General features: G+C 36.0%; 1 protein-coding gene across 3 annotated transcripts in view; it reads left to right on the top strand.

The window, feature by feature from the left end:
* The window catches only part of LOC139169069 (1-phosphatidylinositol 4,5-bisphosphate phosphodiesterase zeta-1-like), a 35,954-nt gene that overhangs the window by 18,738 nt on the left and 5,210 nt on the right, over nt 1-12,006 (top strand). For all 3 annotated transcript variants that reach the window (XM_070754872.1, XM_070754873.1, XM_070754871.1), the window contains 3 exons: nt 443-599; nt 3,172-3,288; nt 9,584-9,756. In XM_070754872.1, coding sequence (XP_070610973.1) covers nt 443-599; nt 3,172-3,288; nt 9,584-9,756 — 447 coding nt within the window. The remainder of the gene's footprint in view (nt 1-442; nt 600-3,171; nt 3,289-9,583; nt 9,757-12,006) is intronic.

Genomic DNA, 12,006 nt, shown 5'->3' with positions numbered 1-12,006 from the left:
AACTTACTCTATTCTGCATGTCTGCTATCTTTTCAGTTCAAGCAGGGCTGCCTCTTATCATATTTACATTTATAAGGATCCTTTTAATCTATATCTAGTTTTGTATAAATATACCAGTAAACATTAGTTATAATTAATTGTGCTTCTTAAATCATTAAGGTTACAGCAAGATTATTGTTGGGCTTTAAATGTTTCCAGATTTTTTCTGCTGGAATGTGTGATATAGAAAGTTGAACTCAAATAAATTCAATTTCACAATCTAATCTTCTGCAGTGCTCCAAGCTAAAGTCTATTGTAGGGGGATGGTGCTATATGAATAGAAGTATTTTTTTTTCTCCTTAAGGACTATCAACCAAAATTATCTGATATCCTTGTATAAATGTTTATAGGATGGTAAAAAAATAATTAAATCATTCTTCACTTGTTATCACATTGCTTATAGATAAGGAAAATAAAGATTGCCTTGGCACTGTCAGCACTTGTGATATATACCAAGTCTCATAAATTTACAAGCTTTGAAGATTCAAAACAAAATCAGCTTTTTTATGAAAATAATTCAATTGGTGAGGCCAAAGCCCGAAAACTGGCAAAACTGAAAGGTAATTTTTTTGGCATTCAGACTAATAAAATAGATGGTGTTGGTGTCAGAATAAATATTATTTAATATTAATTAATGTTTAATAATTTATTAAACAATTTGCTCTGAGCTGGAAGTTTGTTTCATGTATCTAATTGGCTGAACTATGGAAAGAAAGAAGTTTGTTCCTTTTAAATAATTAAACATAAGTTATTAGTTCACAACTATTGATTCATTGAACAATACACTGGATATTGGGTTCTTTCAGCCCAATTCAAAGTGGAAACAAGTCAGATATGGAAGTTGTCTTATCTAATGCCTCTTTCCCTAGTCCCTTATCCAATTTTTATATTTAAAAAGCAGGTTATTATCAGCTGCCTGTTGCTAATCCTGCCTAAAGTGCTTCTAAATTCAGATTGAGAATATTTTAATTTATGTTTTGTTTTGATTTAAAGCCAAAGCATTGGGCATGCAATAAAGATAAAACTTCACATGATATTATAGACATTTTGTTTTATTAGACTTGTTTTTGATTTATTAGCTCTTCTCACAATCACTCACAATCACCTCGAAGATTGATTACTGCAATGTTCTCTACATGGGGCTATCTTTGAAGAATGTCCGGAGACTGCAACTAGTCTAACATGCAGCCGCGAGAGCTGTCATGGGCTTACCAAGATTTACCTATGTATCTCTAACACTCTGAGAGCTGCATTGGTTGCCAGTTGGTCTCCGAATGCAATCCAAAATGTTGGATTGCATAAAGCCCTGTAGGGCTTAGCACAAGGTTATTTATGGGACTGTCTCTAGCCTCATGTATCCCAGCAACTGGTTAGAGCACACAGAGTTGACCTTCTCCAGGTCCTGTCAGCCAAACAGTGCCGTCTGGCGGGCCCTAGGGGAAGGGCCTTCTCTGTGGCAGCTCCGACCCCCTGGAACTAACTTCCCCCAGAGATTCATGCCGCCCCCCCACTCTCCTGATCTTCCGGAAGGTTTTAAAGACTCACCTTTGCTGGCAGGCTTGGGGACGTTGAGCTTTAACATTTGCTCCAGCCATCAGTATGATTGAGATGTGAATGATTGTGGTTTCATGATTTTATGACCTGATTTTAAATTTTATAACTTTTTATTATTGGGCTTCAGAATTGTCATTTTGTATTATTTTATAGGTTGTGAGCCGCCCTGAGTCTTCGGAGAAGGGCAGCATACAAGTGAGATAGATAGATAGATAGATAGATAGATAGATAGATAGATAGATAGATAGATAGATAGATAGATAGATGGATAGATAGATAATATCTACATCTACATATAGTTTGAAGAATCCAGCATGAGAAATTTCTCTGCTTGATTTGAAACCCATATATTTTGGTTATGGTAACCTCATAGAGTAATTATACTGTAATAAATTAGAAATATCTAATAAAACTAAAACAGGTACAGTGATACCTTGTCTTACAAACTTAATTGGTTCTGGGATGAGGTTCTTAAGATGAAAAGTTTGTAAGACGAAACAATGTTTCCCATAGGAATCAATGGAAAAGCGATTAATGCGTGCAAGCCCAAAATTCACCCCTTTTGCCAGCCGAAGCGCCCGTTTTTGCGCTGCTGGGATTCCCCTGAGGCTCCCCTCCATGGGAAACCCCATCTCTGGACTTCTGTGTTTTTGCGATGCTGCAGGGGAATCCCAGCATCGCAAAAATGAGCACTTTGCTGGCAACGAAAGTCCGGAGGTGGGGCTCCCCAGCGAAGAGAGCATCAGTGAAATCACAGCATTGCAAAAACACCGAAGTCCTCGAAACCCCACCTCCGGACCTCTGTGTTTTTGCGATGCTGCAATTTCACTGAGGCTCCCCTCGCTGGGAAACCCCACCTCCGGACTTCCGTTGCCAGCAAAGTGCTCGTTTTTGCACTGCTGGGATTCTCCTGCAGCATCACAAAAACACGGATGTCCGGAGGTGGGGTTTCCCATGGAGGGCAGCCTCGGGGGAATCCCAGCAGCGCAAAAATGGGTGCTTTGCTGGCAACGGAAGTCCAGAGGCGGGGCATCCCAGCGGTGGCGGTGGGTTTGTAAGGTGAAAATAGTTTATAAGAAGAGGCAAAAAAATCTTAAACCCCGGGTTTGTATCTCGAAAAGTTTGTATGACGAGGCAATTGTAAGATGAGGTATCACTGTATTTGAAACGAATAAAATGTCTTCTTTTTACTGATCATATTATATTTCTTCAGGCAATATGTATTTATGTACAGATGTAGAGGTAGATATGACTTCGAGTTTAATTTGATTATGTCACTTGATTATATTTTAGATTATAATATTAATGTTTAATTTGGGAAAAATAAAGGAACAAATATAAATCTAAATAATACTTAACATACATGGAAACAGATTGAAGGTTGCTAATGAAGTAGTAGTTTGAATTTACACCAATATTTTCAATATTCAAAATCTTCACATCAGTATTTCTTTTAAATCTGCTCTTGTAAGGTGTCAAAATGTTTTGAACATGTCCATACATCTATTTTTTAGTTCTATAAAACTGGCTATACTTCATGCCTTTCGATAATGCAGTTTTGCATGTGTCTCTTTATAGCAAATGAATTTGTTCAACATACTCTCAGATTTCTCACAAGAATATATCCTAAAGGAATCCGAGCCAACTCTTCTAATTATAATCCTCAGGAATTTTGGAATGTTGGGAGTCAGATGGGTAAGTGTTTTAAAATTATTATTGTTACTTTTTGCTTATATTTTTTCTTCATATTGCATAGTTTTTTAAATGTATTTAAATTACTTTTCAATATCATGAAACAGTGCTAAGCATAAGTCCTCTAGCATTCTTCTATAACTAACACAAATTCAAAAAAGGGAGGAAAAGAATGTGAAAGAACAGTTTTGTGGATGTAGAACATAGAATAATGGGAGGACCTTAGAAGTCTTCTAGTCCAATCCCCTGCCTATACCATTCTTGACAAATGGCTGTCCAGTCTCTTCTTGTAAACCTCCAATGATAGAGCTGAGGTGGGATTCAGCACGTTCTGACCAGTTCTGGACAACCGGTAGTGGAAATTTTGAGTGGTTCAGAGAACCAGTAAATACCACTTCTGACTGACCCCACCCCCAGCTGATCAGAGAACATGAGGTTTGTGGAATAACCTTCCCCTGGAGTGGGGTGGGAATAGATATTTTATAGTAGCCTTCCCCTGTCATGCCCACCAAGCCACATCATGCCCGCCAAGCCACGCCCACAGAACAGGTAGTAAAAGAAATTTGAATTCCACCACTGATGGAACACTCACAACTTCCAAAGACAAGCTATTCCATTGATTAACTTTTTAAAAATAGTTTTTATTAAGTTTCTTAAAATAAAAATACATATATCAACATATAAACAGAAGTCCAAAATATTAACTAAAAATTTAACTAATAAAGAAAAACAAGAGTTGGGGAAAAATGGGGTTACAAATAGAGAAAAAAATTAAATATTTGGGTATAAATCTCTCGGCTGGGATGATTACAATTAAAGAGGAAAATTATATAGAATTAATTAGGAAAATACGAATAAATTTGGAAAAATGTAATAAACTGCCGATCTCCCTTATTTGGAGAATTTCAGCAATTAAAATGTCAATTTTACCAAAACTATTATATTTATTCCGAACAATCCCAATCACTTTAAAGAAAGATATTTTTCAAGAATTAAATAGAATTATAACCATGGACAGGGAAAAAAACCTAGAATCAAATTGCAATACCTCCAAGATAATAAGAGACAAGGAGGTTTCAGACTACCTGATTTCGATTTATACTATTACGCATCATGTATTGATTGGCTAAGAGAATGGATAAAGTTAGAAAACAAAAGATTGTTATTATTAGAAGGCCACGGCCTATTGGTGGGATGGCATGCTTTTCTATGGGATGAAAAAGATAAAACACATAAATATTTTCGATGTCATGTAATTAGAAATTCAATCTATGAGATATGGATTAAAATTAAAAGAGCCCATTATCTACAAATTCCAAAATGGTTTTCTAGTATGAAAGCAATTATACATCCAAACGCTAAATATTTAAGAGGGATGATTAAATATTATCAACTACTGGATAAAAGAGGCAAATCGAAAGATAAAGATCAATTAGAAAAGAACGGTGTAAAAGTAGATTGGTGGCCCTATACCCAAATAAAATCAAGATTTCAAAAAGACAAAATAACGGGAATACAAAAAGGAGAAACTGAATTGGATAAAATAATTCTAGGACAGGATAAAAAAATTATTTCTAAACTATATAAATATTTATTGAATTATAAAATGGAAGAGTTCATAATTAAAGATAACATACATAATTGGATCAAGAATTTCGATTATAATGTTAATTTAGACAAATGAGACATAATTTGGTCAAAGAATTATAAACTAACAAAATCATTTGCATGTAGGGACAATCTATATAAGATGTATTATAGATGGTGTCTCCTCCGTGCAAGACTGGCCCAGATGTACCTGCAATGTTGGAGAAGTAAGGAAAAGATGGGAACATATTATCATGTTTGGTGGACTTGTCCAATGATTAAAAAATTCTGGATTAAGATACAAAAATGGCTATATGACATTCTTAAAGTTAAAGTAAATAGGAAACCTGAAGCATATCTATTAGGAATTATAGACCAAAAACTAAATCAGGATAAATACTATTTAACAATACACATACTTACAGCAGCCGGAATGGCAGTACTGTAGCTCAATGTTGGAAACAACCAAATTACCAGATGACTCACTGACCCTTAAACATTTTTTTGACTGTGCAGAGGCAGATGCTCTAACATTAAAATTAAGAAATAAAGAAGACACCGATTATTACAAAATTTGGAATTACTTTTATGAATGGTTCAAGAAAAAGAAAGAAAAATTACAATATATATAATAATTTAACACTTAAAAAAAGGAATCCTTGAACAATACAATTAAATGTATTATATATCTATGTAATGTACTGTATATACAAAGTAAGTATTTTTAGGATATTAAATATTTTAATAGAAAATTAACATAAGGCAGTAGGAAAATAATTGATTTATAGATAAGATAACAATAACCAAGACAAGTACACTGAATATTCAAGGCAGAAAATGAAAATATTTTATATAAATTTCATTGTATAGATATTGATAATCATAATAGAGAATGGTTTATTTTTCCTGCTTTTAAAGTATAAGTTTACATATTCTGAATTATTTGTTGTTGCTATTTTTGTTGTTTTTGTATTTTTGTATTGTATTGTCTTATTTCGTTCCATTGATTAACTATTCTCACTATCTGGAAATTTCTCCTGAGTTCTAGGTTGGATCTGTCTTTAAAGACCTTCCACCCATTACTTCTTATCCTGCCTTCAGGTGCCCTGGAAAATAAATTGGCTTTCTCTTCTCAGTGACAGCTCCACAAGTACTGGAAAGCAGTTAGCATATCACCCTTTGATAAAACTGGAGAGTTTGCTAGCTTGTACCACCTAAAATGGAGTATATGTGTTTAGAATTTAACAATTCCTTCAAAGAAGTGGCATAATTCTGCTCCCAAAGTTGGGTTTCTTTTTGGAGGCTGTCAACAATTGTTGACAGACATAGTGAAGCAGTGGAAGTGATGTGCCAGTGCCTGGAGGCTGTTGGGGTCTGGATGGGTGTCAACAGACTCAAACTCAACCCTGATAAAACGGAGTGGCTGTGGGTTTTGCCTCCCAAGGACAATTCTATCTGTCCGTCCATCACCCTGGGGGGGGAATCATTGACCCCCTCAGAGAGGGTCTGCAACTTGGGCGTCGTCCTCGATCCACAGCTCACATTAGAGAAACATCTTTCAGCTGTGGCGAGGTGGGCGTTTGCCCAGGTTTGCCTGGTGCACCAGTTGGGGCCCTATCTGGACCGGGACTCACTGCTCACAGTCACTCATGCCCTCATCACCTCGAGGCTCTACTACTGTAACGCTCTCTACATGGGGCTACCTTTGAAAAGTGTTCGGAAACTTCAGATCGTGCAGAATGCAGCTGCGAGAGCAGTCATGGGCTTTCCCAAATATGCCCATGTTACACCAACACTCCACAGTCTGCATTGGTTGCCGATCAGTTTCCAGTCACAATTCAAAGTGTTGGTTATGACCTATAAAGCCCTTCATGGCACCGGACCAGATTATCTCCGGGACCGCCTTCTGCCGCACGAATCCCAGCGACCAGTTAGGTCCCACAGAGTGGGCCTTCTCCGGGTCCCGTCAACTAAACAATGTCGTTTGGCAGGACCCAGGGGAAGAGCCTTCTCTGTGGCAGCCCTGGCTCTCTGGAACCAACTCCCCCCAGAGATTAGAATTGCCCCCATCCTCCTTGCCTTTCATAAGCTTCTTAAAACCCACCTCTGCCGCCAGGCATAGGGGAACTGAGATATTCTTTCCCCCTAGGCCTTTACAATTTTATGCATGGTATGTTTATATGTATGTTTGGTTTTATAATAAGGGTTTTTTAGTTGTTCTAGTATTGGATTGTTACATGCTGTTTTTATTATTGTTGTTAGCCGCCCCGAGTCTGCGAAGAGGGGCAGCATACAAATCCAATAAATAGATAGATAGATAGATAGATAGATAGATAGATAGATAGATAGATAGATAGATAGTCAATTTGAATAGGCCTTGAATACAAAATTCCCTGTTTGCACACCTGAACTTTCTAAGTAATGGAATATTGGCAGCTCCTTTCTACGCGCTGTGATTTCCATGGTCATATTGTGGTATGAATGGGGTGATTGATCTTCCAACAACTAATATAGAGCTTCATCTCTTTCTTTGCAGATTATTGGAGGATTCCAGCACTAAAATCTAACTTCGTGTAGTAGTTAATACTAGGAATTAGAATAGCTTTCTCATTTGTCTTTAGAGTCTTCAGACTATGGCTCCGAAAGAACATGACTAGCACAGATACGTTGCCTAAAAAGAAACTTCCAGGCAGCCATTAATCTTTACCTGTTTCATCCTAAGATTTAAAGCATCAATTTCTTAGATTCTTATATCAAGTTGCAAGAGTTCTATATTTAAAGTAACTTTTCTGACCTTCCTATGTGCAGATTTATTATTTTCTTAGAAATATGTAGAGCAGAGAAAGGAATCTACCTTTCTTCTTCCAGCTCTCCTCTTTTGTCTAGGCTCCATAGAGTTCACTTTTCACTTTACTTTGTACCTTCATTTGCCTTGCAGCGGAAGATCTAAATATAGCTTCATAATACATTGAATGCATATATAATTTGGTTGAAACAAATTAGATTTGGAAGATCATACTTACTTTTAGGAAAAATTTGCCACCTGGGCTACCTCTACACACACAACCATTTTGGCAGTAGCAATTTTTTTTTTTGCATATACAGTATCATCAAACCACTATAAAGAAATTGAAAGGCACAACTAAATTCTGGACAGCAGATGTGAATAACAGTGCAAGTAGCATTCTTCCAGTAGAGAAGTCTATAGCAGATTGTGAGAGCTTCTGTAAAGGTAGTCCTCGACCTACATCCACAATTGAGCCCGAAATTTCTGTTGCTTAGGGAAACATTTGTTGAGTGAATGTTGTCTCATTTTATGACCTTTCTTTCCACAGTTGTTAAGTGAATCATTGAAGTTGTTCGGTTAATAATATGGTGAAGTGAATCTGATTTCCCCATTGACTTTGTTCACAAAGGATGATTATGTGACCTCAGGACCCTGCAACTATCATAAATATGAGTTAGTTGCCAAGGGTCTGAATTTTGATCACATGACCATGGGGATAATACAACTGTCCTAAGTATGAAAAATAAAGTGGTATGTAAGTAACTTTTTTCAGTGCCGTGGTAACTTTAAATGCCTTGCTGATGCCAGAGAAAACTGACCTTCCGAGCTAGCAAAGATTCCCCCTTTGATCCGTGAAGAAACAGTCAGAAGAAGTTTGTGCCAGCTGAAACCCCACCTCTAGTTTGAGCAAAACTGCCTCCACAAAGAATTGCCTGGTGTCAGCGAAGGGACATTACTCCCACTATGTGGAAATGTGGCATCCCTAATATTTTGGTCACTCCATGCACTGCCTTTTTTAGTTTTTCTTTCCCATCATACCATCAGCTAGCTGAACCTTTGTTTTTTTTATAGTTTGAAATTATGGTTTGGTTGGTTGACTGTTCAACATATCAACCGCTTGATAGCAAATAAAAATTGAATGGTTCCCTCGCCTCATCCCTCCATATTTCTTGGCTGTCATCTTGTGATTATCTAAGATGAAGTTATTGAAGAACTGGAAGTTGAGAAAGGATTTAGCAATGGAGACTGCTGTGAGAACTGTAAACTATGCTGTGAACCTTAATAATATTACAAGAGGAGTGGAAGCAGCAGCCACTTGGAGAAAATCTCCTGCTATGCAGTCACAAAAGTACAAGAAATGAATTCTTTTAATTACGTTTCTGATTATATGGGTTAATTTAGGGATAAGCTAGTTAATTTCAGGGTTTCACCCATTAGAATAGAGATCTTCAAGCATTTTCTGACCATAGACTGTAGATCCTGTTAAAAAGCAGTTCCTAGAACCCCTGATTAAAAGTCAAACCCTGGTGGTAGAAACAAAACTAACAAAACTTGTATAAACATACATTATGCAAATGAATATACATAAAACTTCTTTCACAAAAATAGATGCTATTTTTAACTTTTTATTTTCATTTTTTTCTGGACTGCTAGCAGTTGAATTAGTTTGCAGTCAATGATGCATATCTGGAAAAAATGTACCCATTACATAAGAATTTATATGAAATCTCTTTCTCTCTCTATCTTTGTGTGTGTATATGTGTGTGTGTGTGTGTGTGTGTGTGTGTGTGTGTGTATAGTACCAGGCCTTCAGTCCATTGGATCATGGAATCATACATTTGTGTTTTCAATACTGAAAAGCAAGTCGATATTTAAAGCTGTATTTTCTAGTTAACCAATTTATAAATATTTGTCTTTATACAGTGGCCTTAAATTGCCAAACACCTGGAATACCAATGGATCTTCAAATTGGGAAATTTTCAGATAATGGTGGCTGTGGCTATATATTGAAACCTGAGTTCTTGAGAAATAAAAACACACAATTTAATCCATATAATATATCTGCAGACCATCAACCAATTACACTTACAATTAAAGTAAGTTCATTTAAGTTATATTATTTTCTCTGATTTGCTTTTACAAGTGCTTATTAATGCAGTTTTCTGAGTTTTCTGCCTGAATTCTTGATTAGCAATTTCAAGCTCAAACATTTGCTAGTGTCATGTTTCCAGCATGATCACCATATTATATATTTGCATATACTTACTATCTTCTTTAGAGAGTTTTATAATATACATGATGACATGTTTTTGAATTAAGGTATAAACATGATTTCAGTGATCACATTTAAAAAGGAGCCATAAGGAGATAGGAATGGTTTCACATGTAATAAATTTTGGAAGCTGATTAAAAATTTTAGTGCTTGCTTAGGGACCCACTAGTGTTTGAGCTGACTAGTTGCTCTGCTTTGTTATTTCTGTATACTGGCTGCTGGTTGTTATTTATTTATATACATATTTTTTATTTAATATGTGCTGTTCTTCCCCAACCTGGCATTTTGAAAATCTTGAATTCTAACTCAAAATTGGCAGCCAGTATGCCCGAAAGCTGCACTTGATTAGTTCTGAGAATTCTATTCTTAATATAATTGTCAAGTAGCAGATTGAAGAAGGCTGCATACAGATCTAAGATATAAATACAGTTGAAAAGAATAAGATTTAATTTTAAGCATACACAAATAGTACTATACAATTAATTGAATTGCTATGCTTTGGCTGCTGGATGACTTTTGGCTAAGACAATGAGCAAGGAAATATATGACCCAAGCAGACAATCAGTTAAGCTTAGTAGCACCTAAACTAGAGATATTAAGAGCTATACAGTAAAAATGGTTGATTTGAAAACAACAAAGACATAGAATTTTTGATACCTTTCTGCTAGAGATAGTCTGGATTCATCTACTGATGAGTAGATTTTGTGGGATAGGATTAGGGATGGTACTTCATCACATCCAAAACACAATAAGGTATAAAGGTATGAAATAATACTCATACCTTATGAGTATGAAGTAAGTTATGAGTATGAATACTTTCAGGATGATGTATTCCTAGAAACAATTTCAGTTTTTTAAATTTCAGACTATTCCAACTAATCAAAAGTGAATGGATGACCGGGCTTCTAAAATGGTGATGTACTGTGTTTGATGCATAAAAATTCAGATGGAGGGACATGTTTCTCTTAGCACTCTCATTACTTGGTTATCTTTGCCTTTACAAAGTCCCACAGTGAAGTTGCATACTGGGGAGCCTGATGACTTGAACATTCAATTTGGATATGAAAAGTCTGGATTAATGACTTTTAAAGTACACTCTGTTTATTTGTTGTAAGATTAAATTGTTATTTTTATCTCTGAAAAAAAAAAGATATGTGTCTAGGAAGCAATGCTCTCAAATGAGTACAGTACAATAATTCCTGTAATTAGTCTGGTTTGGAATAATTCCAGAGATACTGGTTGAATGTGGAAGCTGTCAGTTAATAGCATGAATGTAGGGTATCACAGTAGTCTCAATTCAGTGTCATTTTTATTTTCAGAGAACAGAGTGTTGTTATTTTTTCTTACCCTTTATTGTTTCCTTAAGTTAGCTTATTTTTCTTTTTAAATTCTGGCAGAGAGTGAGAGTGTGTCACAGTTTGATCACAAGTTAAGGCACTGAACTGCAAGATGAAAAGCCCAATTTTCAGTCGTGCCTTGGGCATTGAAGTCAGTTGGATGACTTTGGGCAGTCACTCTCACTCAGTCCTAGAAACAAGGCAATGGCAAACCACCTTTGAAAATGCAATGAAATGATGCAGATATAAATAGAGAACAACCTCTAACATTGGGTTCTTACTGTAGCTCAAAAAGTTTTACTTTATTACAGACACCTATTGAGGTACCCTCTAAAACAAGTGTGCAAAAAGAGTTTTTGGGGGAAATTTGGGAGAAATTTTTGGCAAAGCCCACCTGGTTGGTTTTCAATGATGGAGCTATTTCCTGAGAATGACCTATTGGAGTTTCATTTGTCTCCAACACTGATAGTTTTTCCTTCAAAAAAACTCTGAAGGCAGAACTTTTGTGGGCTGTTGGGACCTAAGGCCATGCTCCTTTTTAAGCTTTTGTTTGATGTCTATATTTTGTACTCTATGGTTTTATCTTGCAAGCCACTGACATTTCTGTGATTCTGGGAAGATACAATTTTGGGGGCTACAAACCCCACCCCTTCTGGCAATATTTTATGATAGACTTTGAAACTTTCATAGGAAGAATATTAATGCCTGTAATATTAATAATATTAATAATATCAAAT

The sequence above is a fragment of the Erythrolamprus reginae genome, chromosome 6 (genome assembly GCF_031021105.1).
Source record: "Erythrolamprus reginae isolate rEryReg1 chromosome 6, rEryReg1.hap1, whole genome shotgun sequence".
Classification (NCBI taxonomy): Eukaryota; Metazoa; Chordata; class Lepidosauria; order Squamata; family Dipsadidae; genus Erythrolamprus; species Erythrolamprus reginae.
Note: the sequence above shows the minus strand (reverse complement) of the source record. Positions and strands in the feature narration are given on the sequence as shown.